At 39.3% G+C, this 19,634-nt stretch overlaps 1 protein-coding gene across 1 annotated transcript; it reads right to left on the reverse strand.

The window, feature by feature from the left end:
• Positions 1-9,048: 9,048 nt before the first annotated feature.
• Positions 9,049-19,302, reverse strand: LOC129112379 (serine/threonine-protein kinase 38-like). The gene is made up of 14 exons (XM_054624457.1): positions 19,012-19,302; positions 14,917-15,056; positions 14,155-14,206; positions 13,956-14,078; positions 13,744-13,827; positions 13,525-13,648; positions 13,265-13,419; positions 13,059-13,161; positions 12,828-12,889; positions 12,429-12,546; positions 11,266-11,389; positions 11,012-11,107; positions 9,438-9,529; positions 9,049-9,194 (listed from the first exon to the last, which is right to left on the reverse strand). Exons 2-14 carry the CDS (start codon positions 15,042-15,044, stop codon positions 9,070-9,072), a joined length of 1,386 nt encoding a protein of 461 aa, XP_054480432.1. The 5' UTR covers positions 15,045-15,056; positions 19,012-19,302; the 3' UTR covers positions 9,049-9,069.
• Between the last annotated feature and the right edge of the window lie 332 nt (positions 19,303-19,634).

Here is a 19,634-nt window from a genome sequence, read left to right on the forward strand (position 1 = left end):
CCAAATGCAATTTATTTGTATCCTTTATGCCAAATGCAATTTATTTGTATGCATTTTTGCAATTTATTTGTATCCTTTATGCATTTTTGCAATTTATTTGTATCCTTTGTGCATTTTTGCAATTTATTTGTATCCTTTATGCATTTTTGCAATTTATTTGTATCCTTTGTGCATTTTTGCAATTTATTTGTATCCTTTATGCATTTTTGCAATTTATTTGTATCCTTTATGCATTTTTGCAATTTATTTGTATCCTTTGTGCATTTTTGCAATTTATTTGTATCCTTTATGCATTTTTGCAATTTATTTGTATCCTTTATGCATTTTTGCAATTTATTTGTATCCTTTATGCATTTTTGCAATTTATTTGCATCCTTTATGCATTTTTGCAATTTATTTGTATCCATTTTTGCAATTTATTTGCATTTTTGCAATTTATTTGTATCCTTTATGCATTTTTGCAATTTATTTGTATCCTTTGTGCATTTTTGCAATTTATTTGTATCCTTTGTGCATTTTTGCAATTTATTTGTATCCTTTGTGCATTTTTGCAATTTATTTGTATCCTTTGTGCATTTTTGCAATTTATTTGTATCCTTTATGCATTTTTGCAATTTATTTGTATCCTTTATGCATTTTTGCAATTTATTTGTATGCAATTTATGCATTTTTGCAATTTATTTGTATCCTTTGTGCATTTTTGCAATTTATTTGTATCCTTTGTGCATTTTTGCAATTTATTTGTATTTTATTTTTGCATTTTTGCAATTTATTTGTATCCTTTATGCATTTTTGCAATTTAATCCTTTATATTTTTGCAATTTATTTGTATCCTTTATGCATTTTTGCAATTTATTTGCATCCTTTATGCATTTTTGCAATTTATTTGTATCCTTTGTGCATTTTTGCAATTTATTTGTATCCTTTATGCATTTTTGCAATTTATTTGTATCCTTTATGCATTTTTGCAATTTATTTGTATCCTTTATGCATTTTTGCAATTTATTTGTATCCTTTATGCATTTTTGCAATTTATTTGCATCCTTTGTGCATTTTTGCAATTTATTTGTATCCTTTGTGCATTTTTGCAATTTATTTGTATCCTTTATGCATTTTTGCAATTTATTTGTATCCTTTATGCATTTTTGCAATTTATTTATCCTTTTGCATTTTTCCTTTATGCATTTTTGCAATTTATTTGTATCCTTTGTGCATTTTTGCAATTTATTTGTATCCTTTATGCATTTTTGCAATTTATTTGTATCCTTTATGCATTTTTGCAATTTATTTGTATCCTTTATGCATTTTTGCAATTTATTTGTATCCTTTGTGCATTTTTGCAATTTATTTGTATCCTTTATGCATTTTTGCAATTTATTTGTATCCTTTGTGCATTTTTGCAATTTATTTGTATCCTTTATGCATTTTTGTGCAAATGTGTAAATGTGACTGTTTTGCACTGTGGCTGCCGTTTGCATTTGGCCGTAAACCATAACTCGGTCAAACTGGATTTTCCGGATTGGAATGAGACAGTGACAACCCTGATTTAATAATCAACAGATTCATGTCTGACGCTGGCTCCGTCCTCACGGTGCCGGTGAGATCGATTCCTCCGGTGATCCTCTGTTGCAGCGACACAGCGGCGAGAGGCGGGAGGTCTCACTCTGTCATCATTTTCTGGTGTATGATCTGCAGAATCACACTTATGGGTAAATCGCAAACACTGTATGTAAGAAGTTAAACCGTGGCATCAAAAGAACCATACGGAAATAAGCACACGGGTTTAATATGAAGACACTATTAGAATTGTATTGTGTTTGAATAGCATTATATATATAAGATATGCTTTGAAAACATAAACATACTAATAATGTGTGTTTAATATGGTCCTTCCAGATAAATTACAGTACAAAACTATTAAAAAGTTATCTACAATACTACTTTCAAGTCTGATAATGGGGTCATAAAGAGTGAAACAATCTTGCTGCGTTTTACATAAATATATTAAACACAGTTACATATTATTATGTTGATTGGGTAGAACATTAAAGGAACAGGTAGGGTAAACATGTTGTCAACTTTAAAACTGTTATATACGTGTCCTGGCTCTGTGAGAATAGGCTACTTTAAATACTACTTTAAATACTTAAGTCGAACACAATCGATGCGAAAAGCCACTAAAGAAAACAAGTCGGCTGCTCAATGTTAAGTGTTCCGATGGTGTCCTCGTTTCCACCCAGTTAAAAAATAACAATCAAAGTGAGGCGTTTTATCGGATATTGACGATCTTCGGCCATCACCTACATAGTGTAATTCGAGAACTTTGCACGAGATTTTACGTAAAACAAGACTGCACGTGCCAACGAGAAACGTGTTGACCTATATATTATATAACGGTCACGTGGCTGACCCAGTTTAGTCCCAGTGCATTTTATACCAACCCGGAAACATCGTGAGTGGACAGGAAACACGCTCATGAATCCATTGAAGCTGCTCAGTAGAGGATCACACATTACTGTTAATGGTGATATCCATCATAGACTGAGAGGCGTTCACAGCTCTGTTCAATCCATATTGGGAGGTTTATCTTAATATCCTACATTTAGCTCTTTTGCTTTCTTCTCTTGAGTAATCTATACACAATGGTTTGTTTTTCATTTAGTTACAAGTTTCACAACTACTTTAGATGAAATATACATTAACAAATGACTTGAACGCCCCTCTAAAATCACAGTGTAGCTTTTGTACTCGCTTTTACACTTTCAAAACAATGCGATGTATAAATAGGTGGGTCTGGAATGCAGGTCAAGCTCCGCCTCCAGGTGTGACTGCTCATGGCTTCCCTCCTGTGACCTCACTGCGTCACTAAGCTTCACCCAGTCTCTCCTCAGGCGAACGCTTGATTCGTGACAGGGGAAAACAACAAAACGAGAGATGGACCCGCAGGTACAGACAGCAAAACATTTAGATGTCCTCGTTTAATCCCTGATGTGGTGGTGTAGAAAAGAAGAACATACTTTTAAAGAACGTTTAAACTGAGGGAAACAACTTTGTATAAGTCCGAAAAGTGACATATGTGTAATCATTCTTCTTTTTTAATTATAGGTGTAGGTTTGACGCCACCTGTACGTTATTGAGCTACTGACACTTAAGGGGTTTGTCATTTTACTGATTGTTCATATTCAAATTAAAGGCGTGTAGACTAAGTCCACCTCACATCCCAGTCCAGGTCTGTTTAAATAGCATGTCTGCTTATGCAAACACACAAAATAACTTGAAAGCATTTCAATGTCAACTGAAAACAGCCATTGTGACTATTGTAAATATTATTATTATGGTTTCTTAATGTAAACCAGAAACCCGCTTTTCTTAATCGGGGTAAGGGATTAAAGTAACTCGGTTAATACAACTTTTTTTGCTGAAAAAAAAAGACACGCAGGACTTCAGTCAAGGAAAAACGTGCAGGATGAGTGGGGAGACATTTACATGTTGGTGCGTCCTTGTTTCTAAAATGTACAAATAATAAAACTGAAATGAAAGAGAATAAATTAATTTCCACAGCCGAACATCAAACTAATATTAAAACAGAAGGTAAATGAGGCTGGAAGTTCAAATGCCCCGACATGGCGAAAAAATGAATGATATTAGAATTAAAGACAATAGCTTATGTATATTTTATATTTTATGTTTGTTTTTTTTTTTTTTTTTTTGCATTACACATCAGAATAATATTTCTGTAAAAGTCTGTGACATGAACCATAGAAATAGAATGTATTAATATCAGGGAATTTGTTGTTATTGCTGTCAAATTCCTTTCCTTTTTAGCAATGTTTTTCACTGCAGTATCATCTCTATCCACAGGGAGCCTTTAATCCTTTATAATAAAATCATCAACCGACCCTGGGGATAAAAGATTTCACATGACAACACAGCTTTGAGCCAAAGAGTCCATTCATAAGACCCTGATCCTCCACGTGTACCAGGAGCTCCCTCTAGTGGACTCAGTGGATCACAGCAACCAGCTCTAGCTTGTTTTCTCCTTTATTTGCTCAGTCAGGGCTCTGTTTTGGAAATTCTTACTTTTTGTTGAATGCCTTTACCAAACTTAATTTAGATTTTAGTCATATATATATTTTTTTCTTCCCTGGTTGCCTCTTTATTTGATAGTCAGCAGTGTGGAGATAAACAGGAAACACCTCTATCAGATCATCACAATACTGGATATGTTCATCATAGAATTTTAGTTATTGTTTCATATAAAAATAACATATTTTTACAGATATTTTCTTGGAGTAACTCAGTATTTCCTACATTTGTTCAAGGTAAAATGATAATTGTGACTGTATTTTGTGGCGTCATTTTGCGTTTTCTGTTTTGTATCTACCACAGAGTTTATTTTGACTCAAGACTCTCTGAACTAATGTCCAAACTAGTTAGTCATTTAAAATACAGAAAGCGAAAGTAATACTGTAATGCTGGCAGCTCGCCTTACATTTTATAATCGAATCACATTACTTCGGTCACTTCCAAAGCTTTCTCCAGGCCTCCACACTCCCATGTGTTCATGGGACATGCAGTCTTTATTTAGAGAACGACTCCACAATATCTAAGACCCATCCGCTCCCTATATTCCCACCAAAAAAAATGAACCCCTAAAGACTTTAAGTGTTTCATTTTTATTGTTTTAAGCATTTTATCAACATGAAAACTCATCAACATGAATGAATATATTAATGAGCATTTCCTCCATCGCTCCACAGGCAGTTTCCTTCAAGTGTCTACAACAATCTGTACACAGCGTTACACAAAATACCTCACGATACAGTCCTGGCCTGTGGAGATCTTTAACTTGAGAATCTTGTGACTGAATTCTTGCTTTAACAAGGGGGGAGGTTACATATGATTATCTAAGTCACAGGGCGCTGAGGTTTCCAAGGCATCGACAGCTTCCATCTAAAACTATACTCCATAGATGTGAATGGGCCTTTAATCAGCTTTTATCCTTTTAGTTTGAGTTAACTGCTTTTCTGAGAGGATAACTACACGTTCCCCTGCTATCAGAGTGATTTTTCTAAACATTAATCATGAAATATGGGACACTGTTTTGATTAAGAACACAAAAGGTCAGTTGACAAGCTGGTTTGGTCCGTCAGAGATGAATTGTCTGGCCCAACTCGACAGTGAAACATTTCCTGAACTCTTCTCAACCTCGCGGATAAATGAAGTCCCAATAATTTAGCTCCCTTTAGATAAAGTGCCACAGTAATGGATCTCAAGTCATCTCACACATATGTTGAATTGTATGGATGCCAAATGCAGTATTTACCCTCCTGTTTTCATCTCCTGTGCATCTACTTTTGAAGGGGAAAAAAAAGGTTCTCCATAACAACACAGAACATGAGTTTGACATTGAACAAGGTCACACATCACCTCACAACAACAAAAAAGTATCTACTTCTTGAAAATGTCCTTCTCGTCCATAGCAGTTCCTCTCACGCAGTCTCACACACACACACACACACACACACACACACACACACACACACACACACACACACACACACACACACACACACACACACACACACACACACACACACACACACACACACACACACACACACAAGTTTCTCACGAACAATCTGAAACCGTTTGGCTGTGAAACAGGACGCTATGAATACAGTGGTTTGGCCTCTCCCAGGTCGTGTCGGTGTGTGCCAGTGATTAGACACGACTGGAGAATCTGCAGCGGCAGCCATCAACAAAATCCCCCATCATGCATCAGTAGTACCACATCTTCTTCCAGACTGGTCTTAGCTTTGATTTGTATTTGGGTCAGGATTTTTATTATGGGGAGAAAATACTGGCCAATCAGGTTTGCCTGTCTGATTTGATGCTGATGTGTATCCAGACATTTTCTGTTTGTATTTAAAGGGACACTCCACACTTTTTTCCAAATCAAAGTCAGTTCACTCCTAATCATGTCCTGACCCAAAGTCATGGAGAATACTATTCCTTCCTATGAAAATAGTTGAATGACTTTAGAGGCTCTAAAAGGTGGTGCTCTAAAGTAAAAAAAATGACCCTGATGACATCATAGTGATGTCATCAGGGTGATTTCCACGGTTGGGAGCCTACCGGTTTCTAACAGAAAGCCTGCGTTACAAACACAGGCGAGTTTGAAAGACATAGGCATTTACTAGACAGAAAGGGTATGAAAGGCGCTTTCCAGTTGCATTGTGGGGAGTGTAGGATTTACTGTTTTTGGGACTTGGGCTATATTAGGGACTAAAAGTCAAGATTTTAATACATTTTGACCATCGTTTTTAAAATCTGTCTCGACTTTACAGAGGTGCAACACTAAATCATTGGAGTGCCCCTTTAAATCTGATATGAAAAGCATCCAATTTAAATGCACTCAATATTAGGACAAAATCTCATCCATCAACCAACATAAAAAATTTAAAATAATGCACAAATATACACATCAGTTAACCCTAATTTGTACATTGCCTATGTTGTTTGCAAACAAACAAACAAAGCAAGTCCTTATGGAGCGTTCTTGGCCAATTGTGACAAGACTACCTGGTTAAACAGATCAAGTATAAGGGGAGAGTACAGGTGTATTATATTATACACACAAGACCACTTATCGCCCCCATCATTTCCTCAGAAATAGCATCACAAACTGTTTAATGTGGGATTCCTGTGATGGCTACAGCTGATCTTAGTCCAATATGGTAAAGTCCTCAGTATACTTTCTGTCCGTTTTTGTACACTTATAGCTTTACTTGCATTTTGACACACTTAACAGATGTGCTAACTCAGAAACATCTGTCTCTGCCCAATTATCTCCCGACAAGCGTAGAAATGTAAATGGCGAATTATTCCGTAGCCAAGTTCTCGTGGAATGGTGTTTTCTTCAGAAGGTAGTTTAACGTTGAGTGCAGTAAGCGACCACTACATCTGAACCTGAGTTCAGATCGACGACGTGTGATGATCAGAGTTCTTTGGTTACTATTTTTAGAGCAGACTTGATGGTTAAATGGTATGTTTTGTTCAGTAAAACAGGCCTGACATTAGCTTTTTAGGGTGAGGAGGGGGGAAAATAACATTAAATACATCTAGAAAATAAACAAAGACATTTTAAGAAACTAACGTACATGTGTCTAAGATATCTACAATGTTAATCTATTCCTATTATATCTCTATTTCAGTTTCATTTTTGACAAACACACTTTGATCGTTGTTTGCCTCGAGGCATCGTTTTTATGAGCCCCTTGTTTAATTATCTAACCTTTACTGCCTTTGTTTCATCACCTGTATTACTTCACACCTGTTGTATCACTCTGCAGACACTAATATACCTGACACATCAGAGCTTTCTTTTTGCTTGAAGAGAAAATTGTTGCTTTCTCACAAGTTGACTCATAAAGCTTAGAATTTTTCCCTTTACCTTTCAGCTTTCCCTCCTTCAAACAGCTTTAATATTTCTTACAGTAATTAACAACCTCTGATAACATCGCTAACAAATCTGTTTAAATATTTATCTGCTATTTTCAAGGCACTTTGCATGTTTTGTCCATCTAAGAAGTGACGTGATCGGCCCTCTGGCTGGTTAGAAATAAGCACTGACATAGCACTGATCTGAAAAAACAACACAACTGGCTCTGAAGGGAAGTGACACACTCGGCATGTGCGTGAATGGGCAACGCTCCACAGTAACGGATGTCACGCACAGGGTAAACTGCTTTGACGCGTTCCCTAGCAACAAGTCGTGCGTCTGTGAGAAATGCAGCTGCGCCAAGGCAACGCCAGAGGCAGAGTTTTCCCAAAGAGCTGACACATAGTTGCACTGTGCGCCACCACCGTAATGTTTAAAGGAGGGTTCCAGCATGATTTGTATTTGGAGTTTTCTCTCCCTTTAATGTTGATTGTTACTGAAAACCGCTAGACACTTCCAATTCAATCACCCCCATTACAGGCAAAAATAATGATACTACTATTACGATAAAACATTTACAGATTTAAAGGATTCCCTGTCACTTTTTCTCTAGCGTTAGCACTAGTACAGCTCGGGGTGATGGGAAAGTCAGTTGTTAGCTTAAGAGTTATTTTTGGTCATAAAATAATAATTACAAAATAAAATATTGGACAAACTATTTGACCTGTGACGGTGCTAAAAGAAAAGTTATGGGAACATAGACGTTATTACACTTCATCTAATAGTAAAAGCTACACCGCTAGCAGGGCTAACAATGTGTCTAGCCTGTAAAAGCGAAGGCTTATAAAAACAAAGCTGTTTCCCTTCACCCTCTCAGCATTCCTATTTGTCTCAGAATATTGTGATGCTAACTGCGCTTCCATTGGGATCCACTAGCATTTTGCTAACTAGCAATTGCTAACTACCACCACCACCCTAAAGAGAAGATTTTTCACACTTTACGTTTTGAAATGTATGCTGCCTTTGTTAGTGGGAGTCTCTCCTAAATACAAAGCTGAAATTGAGCCAAAACCCTTAAAATCATGCTGGAACTTTCCTTTAAAATCCACTAGCAGGGTGTAAAGGTATGGACGAGAACAAGTAGGAGATGTACCTGTTCTAACTAACTTATCATTCTGACTACAGTGATTAGAGCTCGTCTTCAGTATTAGAAATGGTCAGAGCTAATTTAGCCACCAGAGTAGAAACTATCGCTGTGAAGATGTCAAAGCAGTTAATCCTCGTTCCCACTGTTGCCTCTGGCCAGTGAAACGTCTTCTCCAGACTGTACATGCAGATATGCTGATCTAGTGTCCTAGTTAGTGAGCTGGCCTGAGAGCTGTGGCTAAAGACGGCACGTGTATACGATATAAACAACCGAGGTAATGCGGTAACGCTCCTTTATTTCAGAGCTCTTGGCGTTCTTGCGGCGGCTGAGCAGACCTAAATGACTTGTGATGAGGGTTAAATTTATACTGAGAAGCCCGACGGCGCGGCCTTTCAGCACCAGCGGGGCTCGGTGGCCCGACCCTGTGTCCGTAAACGTCTGTCCTTTTTTTTTTTTTTTTTTTTCCTGCCTCCCCGTGTCAGGCCTTCCCTGCCTTCATGTATGTGGGGATGGTGCCTCGCTGAGTCAGGCCCTCGAAGCGTTTGTACGTGTAGTTGAGGAACACCCAATCCTTCGATTTGAAGTCTGGCTCTGTCGCATTGGCTGTTGATAAACACATAACAAAAGGAGGTGTTATTATTTTGCCAATTGAAGGGGTCTGCATCATGTTAATGAAAAGGCCCCTTTAAATCTGTTATAATATAGAGAGAGTAATCACTGTTTAGAATCTGCTTCAATCATCTATCATGTCTCATCTATAGTCATGCTGTATCAGAATCAGATCCCCAGGCTAATGTTTCCTGGTTTTCCTGCAGTGCGGCTAGTGGAGGATTTCACTGGACCAACCTGGCTGAAGGATGTCCGATTCGGGGAAGTCGTCAAAGTTTGAGGTGTCGTCGATGCTCTTGATTTCGATGGAGATGGCTGCGGGACGCTCCCTGTGGAGGGAGAAGAGAGGATGGACGTATAAATAAGAAGTGTTAAACATATGGGCCTTTTTAATTAAGCTAAATAATGACCTTTTTCCTGAAACTGTTCTATGCATAAGCAGGGTTACCTTTTATGCAAGAAGAGCCGAGACATGGAGGACATAACATTGCTAGCTTAATCTATGTGTTAAGTTAGGGGGGTCCCCAACTTAGACTTTACATCTTCGAATCTGCTTGCGCAAGTCTTGGCGACTGATCAATGAATAACGTTTTCTTTTGTTATTTGCTCATTGATTGACGCAGTTTTTTTGTGTAGAGGTGCAGTGCTGTCCATAGTACTGAAACGGAGCGGAGATGGACAGACAAACAGACCAACAGACACAACATGGTTTCTTAGCCTACTTGCTTATCATGGTTGTAAATAGTCTTTTGGCCCTACAGTAATTCTATTTTACCTGTTATAGCGATCATAGACAGAAGAAAAACAACAGTCCACAAGAGAGAGAGAGAGAGAGAGAGAGAGAGAGAGAGAGAGAGCTGCAAACAGCTGTTCCACACGCCTCCCCCTTCTGATTTTGATGGAGAATTGTAAATTAAAAACATATTTAGTGCTACGCTGTTATGCAGGTGCTCTGATCAATACATGTAATCTTTGATTTTGAAACAGTAGCCCTATGTTATTGTTATTTTGCCTCTCCAAGGCTAACGCCTAGCACATGAGTTATTTTCTCATTTTTATAAACAGTAATATTAATATATGTAAAAGTAAATTCTCTCCAGATATTATACTATACTTTCTCAACCATAGCATTGATGTGTTTTCACTGTTATGATCTTGTTGTATTGCTGTAATTGCTAAATGTTTATTGTTTTTATTCTGAATATATGCATACAGTACCAGTCAAAAGTTTGGACACACCTTCTCATTCAATGTTTTTCTTTTTTTTTATTTATATTTTTATATATATATATATATATATAAAAATTTCTACATTGTAGATTAATATTGAAGACATCCAAACTATGAAGGAACACATATGGAATTATGTGGTAAACAAACAAATGCTCAACAAACCAGAATATGTTTTATATTTTAGATTCTTCAAAGTAGTTGAATGAGAAGGTGTGTCCAAACTTTTGACTGGTACTGTATGTGTGTATTTATCACAAGTATTTTTATATCAAAACTAAAAAAAGTAATAATACCGTCTATGTATATTCAAATAAATAAAACTTTAATTACAAAAACAGTATTATTAATAGGCTGATATTTAAATCACATAAGATATAAATCAAGATTTATTAGGAGAAATTAAACAATTCTATGTAAAATAAGACAGCACCCCCATATAACCAGAATGATGATTTACCTATTCAAACTGCCTTCCTGACTGAATTAAAGTGACTCAGTGGTGATTCAGACATGAGACCAACATTTGAAATTGCCACTAAATTGATGTTGTTTATAAAAGGTGCTTAGTGTTCATATACCTGATGTGTTCCCAGTCGACCGACTCAAAAAACTGATGACTCTTGATCTCCTCCACGCTCACAGCTCCAACCCTGTTTTCAGCATCAGTGCAATACCTGGAACAAACAAACAGCACTGATAATATAACTGCCCAACCTTTTTAAGTATTTGGACAATTATTCACTGTCCACAGCAACATGTTTAGCGCGTTGCCTTCCTGTGATCTCGCAATAGTTAAGAGAGAAAACTGAAATAAAAACGCATCTTTACATACTTTAATATCAAGTCTTTGGCCCTCTCCGAGATGGGGACTTCGGGTGGGAAGACGAGGGTTTCCTTCCAGTTCATCACCTTCCTGTACGTCTCCTGTGGCGTCTCAGAGCAGAAGGGTGGGTAACCTGAACACAGACAACAAACATTCAAAAGAAAAAAAAAAAGCTGGTGGTACGGCAATACTACCTGCAGAAGTCCACAGATAGCAGTTGGTTTATTCATGTGTCAATCTGCCATGTGACATGTCAAATAATAGTTGAAAATGAGCTACTGTAATTGACTAGGTTGTACTGTGGGGTACCGGCACAGGAGCAAATTAATGTACTAATGGAAACAGTGAGAGCAGCAAAATGTAATTTAGACAAAAAGAATAATAAAATAAATCAACATCAGTTTATACGCTACATTTTAAATATATTCCCTGCTTAACTTTCCGTCAGACAGCCCTTCCAGACGGGGTTGTGAACTGCAGTTACATCCGTTACAGTCTTAAAGCACAATTTCCCCCTTGGGGACAATAAAGTATATCTTATCTTATATCCATTTATGGCCTCTTCAAAGCAACCAGACACCTTTAAAAAACTGTAATTGTAACTGGCAGAAGTTACTGGTCTACGGCTGCCTCAATCGGTTAGTTTGCTTGTGTCATTGTGTGACTTTGGTGAATCTAAACTAACCCTTTAAAAACACCAAAGTTAAACAATAACGCTAACTAACTAACCAACCAATCGAGGCAGCGGTAGACCAGCAACTTCTGTGTTCTGCCAGGGAAAAATACTTTTTTTGTCAAAGTAGTCTTGCAGCTTTGAAGAGAGCAGAGATAACCGCTTCATTTCCCCGTCAGAAAGGGCTGTGTGACGACGTAGAGTGGTGAACATATTCTAAATATAGTGGTTTTTTTATAGGTGGCAAAAAGCAGCTTGCTGCTGGCCCCCGTCCACAGCATTACACTGCTTAGCTCCTGTGCCAGAACTCTACTCCTGTCTGTTTCTCCAACTCCATCTACTGTAGATCATACACTGACTATGAAGTAGTACCTCATACAACCCCACTTCAAATAAATCAAAGTATCCCTTCAAGACATTTCACACATTATTCCATTTTCCATATGTATTTCATTCACCTCCCTTTGTCTGTCCTACATCCAAACAAATGCATCCTTACCGATGAGCATTTCGTACATGATGACACCCAGAGACCACCAGTCACACAGCTTGTTGTATCCCGTCTGCAGGAAGACTTCAGGAGCAATGTAGTCCGGCGTTCCCACAGTAGAATACGCCTGAAAGTTACAGAAATATAAGAGGTGAGGGCTCCGGGTTTGAATATATTTATTAAAAATAATTAAATTCAACCAGTTAAACCGACTAGTCAAACATGTTCCACTCAGGTTAATCATTTATATTAAGTTATCCAGGATTTAGAGGCTGCGGTGTCAATTTTTGCCAAAAACAGGGAGTTCAATTTCTGATCTTTTCTTCTTCTGCATCTTCCTGCCAGTATGTGCTCAATACTTACTCCTGTGCTTAGTATGCACTTCTTTCATTTAGTAAAATGGCTTACCAGCTGTCTCCGGTTCTTCTTCCATGTTTCTGCTTTCCTCTTGGAGTTCATATTTTGAAATGCTGCAAGACGCAGGAGAGTAAAGAGAGGAAAAGCGAGTGATCACATAAGTAGTTACTGTAAGACCAAAGCAGTGTCTCTGGACGTGACCACTTATTATAGTGCACATCAATATGTATCTAGTTTCATGACTGTCTGGCTATTCTTGTGATTATCAGATTTTGAACTCACAGAAATCACTGGGTGGGTTGTGCGTCAGGTTCCTGTAGAACTCTGTGCGATGAGCCTTCTTCAGTCCCGTACACAGGCCAAAGTCTGACAGCTTCACGTGTCCCTGTGAGCAAATGAACACTCGCTAAGTCACCATGTCCCCACACCACGCTGTGGGCCTTTACCGACAGCCGGGAAGCGTGCGTGGGTCTGTCCTTGTGTCTCACCCTGGAGTCCAGCAGCAGGTTGTCTGGTTTGATGTCTCTGTGGATGAAGCCCAGCTGGTGGATGGAGTCGATGGCCAGGACCGTCTCTGCGATGTAAAACTGGGTGGCCTCTTCGGACAGAGTGTCCTTCTTCATCAGCAGGGTCATCATGTCACCTGGCAACAAGGGCAGAGGTTGGAACAACATTTTGGCACAAAACATGTTTGTCTGTCCTCAAATGCTCGGGTCTAACAAATCGATCTTGAGTTATCCGTGCAAACCTCCAGGCAGGAACTCCATGATGAGGTAGAGGTTCCTCTTGTCCTGGAAGCTGTAGAACATCTTCACCACCCAGGCGCCGTCTGCCTCCACCAGAATATCCCTCTCTGCCCGGATATGGGCGACCTGCAGGGAGACAGAAGACAGCGTAAGACGCCTATGATACGAGAGCACGAATGCAGCAGGAGCAGCTTCAACATCCTGAAAACTGTGGTGCCGACCTGTTCTTTCTCCAGCATGTCGGCTTTTCTCAAAATCTTCATGGCATAAATGTGCCCCGTGTCTTTCTTCTGCACCAAACGGACCTGAGGGAGACGACATCACAGATGAGTGCTTGATGAATTCAAATGGGATTAGCTTTGATAAAAGAGCAAAGAAATTGTTTCACTCTATTTATAATTAAGAGCTTTTCCAGGCTTCTCTTCCACCGTACCTCTCCAAAAGCTCCACGTCCGATAACTTTAAGGGACTCAAAGTCATCCAAGCCAAGTCGCGTCCGCTTCAGTCGCAAGAACTCGGTCTCCTTACGGGCATGCTGCGAGCGGCGCATTACTTTCTGCGAGACAAAAAAAGATTATTATTTTTTTGCAACGTGTTGAGGTTCCTAAACGAGAAGCCGAAGCAAACTGTACCTCCTCATCTGGCAAACCCTCATCGTCCATGGCCTTCTCCAGCTTTTTCTGCCTGTGAAGAATACAATGTATTACACACAAAGAAAATCGGAGTAAGGGCTGAACGGCAAAAGAAACGTACCTCCAGTTACTTTACAATAAACGAGTGACGAGGAATGATAATATTACTTAAAACAGATCTTGAAAATGTTCGTGCGGGGGGTGTAAACAGTGAGCCAGCTGTCTTTTACCATGTAACCTGGACTACAGATCATCTTTCAGGTAATGTGGGAACACAAGAGGCAGATTATGAGACGCCCTTTGTTGTGCTCACGCATGAGATGAACCCATGCTGTATTGTTTCCTTTACAGAAGATGGCGTGACACTGGATGCTTTAAACAACAGCTACATTTGCACGTAGGGAGTGACTGAGGTGACCCTGTGGTAAAAGTTGTTTGAGGCCCTGACTGAGTGAGTGATGGGATTACACCATCGGACATTGCGCTTTCAAAATAAATACGAACCAAAAAAACAACAAAAAACTAGAATTAACCCCTCGCTTTTGTTTGCCTCCGCCATGTTGCAGTTTACATTTACGTCTGTCCAAAATGTCACCACTTCATCATTTGATCCCATTAGACGTTTGCGTGAAATTGTCATATTTAGCATATGAATTCTTTAAATGAACTTAAGAGTTAAAACGAGTTTGTGCGTGAGGTCACGGTGACTTGTGACCAGCAAAATCTAATCACATGGTCCTCGAGTCCAGGGGGATGTTTCACCTCATCTCCCGCTCCTCGTGCTGGGTGAGCAGAGTGCTGTAGAAGTTCTCCAGCGTCAGCTTAGCCACAGTCACCCTCTCTCGGGTGTGGTTGCTCATGGGAAGGGCGGCTGCAGTCTCTCCCGTCATGGCCACACTATCCTGCAAGACGATAGAAAATCAATTCAGTCCTCCATAAAATCTTCTCACCCATCAGAGAGGAATTTTACCTTGAGGACTTAAACGCACACCAAACCACACAGCAATGTGGAATCTAATAAGTTGTGCCACCTGTGTTTCTGTCCTCTATAATACCTGATGTAGGGCGCCATGATGTATCGTTTAAGCGTCGACACTGCAATGTGCACATGCGCAATAGTCACATCTCAGGATGTGCAATGTCAAGTAAGGCACATTAACTCAAACAGGTAATGCTTTTGCAACTTTCTTGCTGCCTGATACAAAAGGAAAACTTGCATGGTTATCATTTCCCATGACTAATATATACAAGGAAAAAGTCTGTCTGATAGAACATGATTTTCCCCGATTTAATGGTTCTTGGTGCGTGAGATGCAGGCTCTGCATGCACAGTGAACCAATTCATCAATTCATTAAACAACCAAAGCAGACCCCCGAGTCTTTGACCGAAAACTGAATAGGAGACACCACAGTAAAGAAAGATTTATTTGCAAAAATAAAGTGATGGTTATAAACTACCTTATGATCTCCTCCCAGGGAGAATCACGTGAAGTCAAAGCTTTCAGCTGCTTTTGAGTTAAACTTAAAGAGAGTAAGTCATTCCTCAGCCTTTTTTATTTCTATGGCGTTTTTTTCTATGGCATACAAAATCAGCCTCACAAATTTAGAATGAATAATTATTTCCAAAAGAATTCCTGAATTTTTTTCATTTGGCAAATACTACATATTGCTGAATAAAAATTCAAAGCAACACAGGCCAAGATATTATGACTTTTATTACCTTGTATGTGTCAAACTCCAAAAAACACTGAATCCTACACTTCCCATAATGCAATTTCTTAGCATCTTTCACTAGACCTTCCACATCTGGCAATTACCTATGTCTTTCAAAGGTTATTTTTTCAGATTTAAAAAAGTCCCGTCCAGAAACATTAATTCTTCTGTTTTTACACGCTGAGTACGACTATTTATGTATGATGAATTAACTGTCTATACTAACTTGTGAAATCGGTTGAGTTCCCCTTTAAATATAATATTGATGAAGTCCTTTTAGACTTTCAAATTCAAAATATCATCGGAAGTTACACGGTAACCAAGTGCTTTCCATTTTACATTTCAATGAGTGCAGCTCTGGAGCAGATCACTGACAGGAGTCGGATCCCAGGTACTAAAATATGCTTGTGACCCCCAGAACGGGGACAGGGAGTCATGTGCTGGGTGGCTCGCGGTCTGCAGGTTGCATTCCGAGAACTAGTCAGTGAAATCTCCTCTGATCTTTCTGAGTATGCATTCCTTTGCATCTTTACTAATCTCTGATAATATCAAACTGACAAAGAATGATTCTAAAACAAAAGTCACCTGAGGAGGCCAGTCATTCTTTCTTGTTCACGTCAGCACAGCACTAAGGTCCTCATTCATGGGAACTACCTTTCTCTAGAACGGCACATATTGACATCTTGGATTTGATGTGTAGAACTCGTGTGGGGGGGAATTAAAACCCCAGAGAGCAGAAGAAACAAGAAGTAAGACGTTGTTTGAATAAAAACAAAGCATTAATGATGATGTGAAATAAATAAAAGTAAGCACAAAGAGGGGAAGTTTAATTTTCTGAATCTCAACTTGAGCAGATTTTAACATACGCAATAGAGACAAAGAGGAAGAGGGTGGACGTGTGTACTTCATCAAAAGTTCTGCAGAACGCCATCAGACAGCTATGAATGGACTTGATTAGCTCACGCAGAGATAATACAGCCCTGCAGCTCTGAGATAGGACCCCATGTTTTGTCTAGTCACCGGTCTTTTTCCCGTCCCAGCCGCGTCAACAAGATGCTTCCTGACTTCTGAGAAAATTCTCTGAATCACTGCGGCACACTGCCTTGATTGGGAGGTTTTTGTTAGGATGGAAAACAGGGACACTGACAAACAAAGCTGTTGCTGAGTTACTGAGGTCTGTGCAGATGAGCGCAACATTCCAAGGAAGCTCAGCGTGAAAGGGAGACACCACTGATAATCAATGATAATATAACAATCTTGATCAAGCACAAAGCGGCACAAGCACGTTAATTACAGTCCTTATGGTCTCACTCAAGTAGCCTATGTGAGCGCTATGTAATGTCACATTTCTAAGCAGATGCACATCACCTCTATGTACCTCCAAAGCCAGCTTACGTACTGTAGGTAGGTACCATAAATGCTTGACACAGACGCATGCTTGACTCTCCTTTTTGCTCCGTTTTTGGTCCCTACCAACTCCGGAGTAACATATCTTGCTCTTTAGTTGCTAAATGCTCCATTATATTCACTGTCGTCCGTTGTTTGCAACTATTGATTTAAGCTATTAAATAATGTTTCATCACAGAATGCTATCACTGGTCTGTGTCGATAAAACATTTAAAGGCTATCGACTGTGACCTAAATTTAGAAACTTTATTTAATCAAAGCTTAAACTATTATTATTATCATATGTGTCCCTGGTCTACCAGTTTGCTGTACAGAGCTGAAACTAAATAATGGAATTAACGGAGAGACTTAAACTTGTCATGACATCAAGTACAAAGTGGGGAGCCGCTCCATAGACAATAAATGGGAGACTGATTTGGTTTGTTGTCTTTTTTATAGTACCTGGTGACATCACAAATTTGAGTTTTAGCACTTGGGAAAGAGTTGTTCATGTTTACTTATATTTTTGGATTATTTTAGACCATAAGAGTGACGTATGAGAATATTAAAAAATGGCCCTAGCTCCCCTTTAATGTTCACACTCGACTTGGATGCGTTTTTGGGCTCGTTTCCCCACCAAGGTGGAAAAAGCTGGGGCCTTTAGCTCAGTTTGAAGGGATTCTGTTCTCTTGAAGTTCTCCAGATCCACCCCTTAGCTAAACAAACAAGGCGACACCGCTCAGGCACTTATAAGGACGGCACTTTAAAAGCAAGCTCACTGTTTGGAGACTAAGGCATGCAGCCTGAAACTGGGGACAAAATCTGTCAGACCAGAACTACAATCAACAAATACAAATCAAAGGATTTGGTCACTATGAATAAAAAACAGTTTAAAGCTCAGATGTGTGTGTGTATGCGTATATTTCCATATATCTGGAAACACACACACACACACACACACACACACACACACACACACACACACACACACACACACACACACACACACACACACACACACACACACACACTCCACCCTACAAGTACTGTAAGTGACTGGACAGGAAACCCTTTCCGTCCTGAATGAAAGGACTCAGTCATGACGTCAGAGAAAGGAATAGGCGCTCAAGCACACACACACACACACACACACACACACACACACACACACACACACACACACACACACACACACACCTATAACAAAAATAACATATATTGTCTATTTTCTATTTCCCCGTTTTATTAAAGTCATCTTAACATTCTTGTAATGGGAACCTAATGGTGTCTAACAATTACTCAGTAGTATCCCTGACATTATGCAGTATAATTTTACACATAATAAGGAAATATGGTCGTTATATAAATATATATATATACACTAATTCGCAGTGTTTGTTTTTCCAGTAGTAAAACAAAAATACTCCACTAAATACGTTTTTTAAATATATTGGCAGGTGTGTTTTGCCAATGTTTTTTCAAAGTTAAAGTGGGCAAAATAAATGTCAATGTATGACTTACTCCTTTGTACGTGTGATGCGTGACGTAGCTGTAGTGCTCATCCACCTGCACGCATCGATGTAAATACACAATAAACTCACCTTCATTGAAACTTTTTGTGCCACCATGTTAAATAAAACCTCTATCTGACACCACTGCTGCATGGCACACTGTATTTCCGTCTGGCACCTTCCATTAAAAACCCTAAGGTTTACAAATAAAGAGCATTCTTAAGGAGATATAGATATATTTCACTCACCTCCGTGTCCTGCTCCAGAGTCAATTATTGGCTTGCCGCCACCCCACGATATAAGAGAAATATAGGTGATTGTGTGCCTAGTATTAAGGCAGTGGACGGCCAGAGGCTCCAGGTACCGGCCACCCTTCAGAGGAACTTATCAGGCTGCACAGTAAACATCGCTGATATCAACGCCAAATCATAACACATGTGCGCTGACGTTGACAGCAAGCTAGCCTGAAATAATTTAAAATCATTTCGCTTTTTGCATTTGTACTCCCCGACCTCGAATCTCAGCGCTTCGACCGCCTTTATGGCTAAAACAAGATATATATGAAATAAGCAGCGGGGCTTCCTGGGACCGTCGGAATCATCAGACGCTACGTCACGTAACGGCGACAAGAACCAATCACCGGGGAGGAAAGGGGCGTGTAGATTCCACTGGCCAATCATATGAGCGACGTTCACGAGAATGACGTGCTCGTCAGCCAATGGGAAGATCTAACGCCGCCCCGCGAGAGTTGCGTTCCAGGACGCAGGTTCATTTGCCTAGCAAGCATCTGCAGCTATGAAAGGCTGGATTGTAGCTATAGGAGTTGTACGTTTTGTTACATAACGTTATTGGTAATGCTTAGTGCAAACTA

The sequence above is a fragment of the Anoplopoma fimbria genome, chromosome 23 (assembly GCF_027596085.1).
Source record: "Anoplopoma fimbria isolate UVic2021 breed Golden Eagle Sablefish chromosome 23, Afim_UVic_2022, whole genome shotgun sequence".
In the NCBI taxonomy this organism is placed as follows: Eukaryota; Metazoa; Chordata; class Actinopteri; order Perciformes; family Anoplopomatidae; genus Anoplopoma; species Anoplopoma fimbria.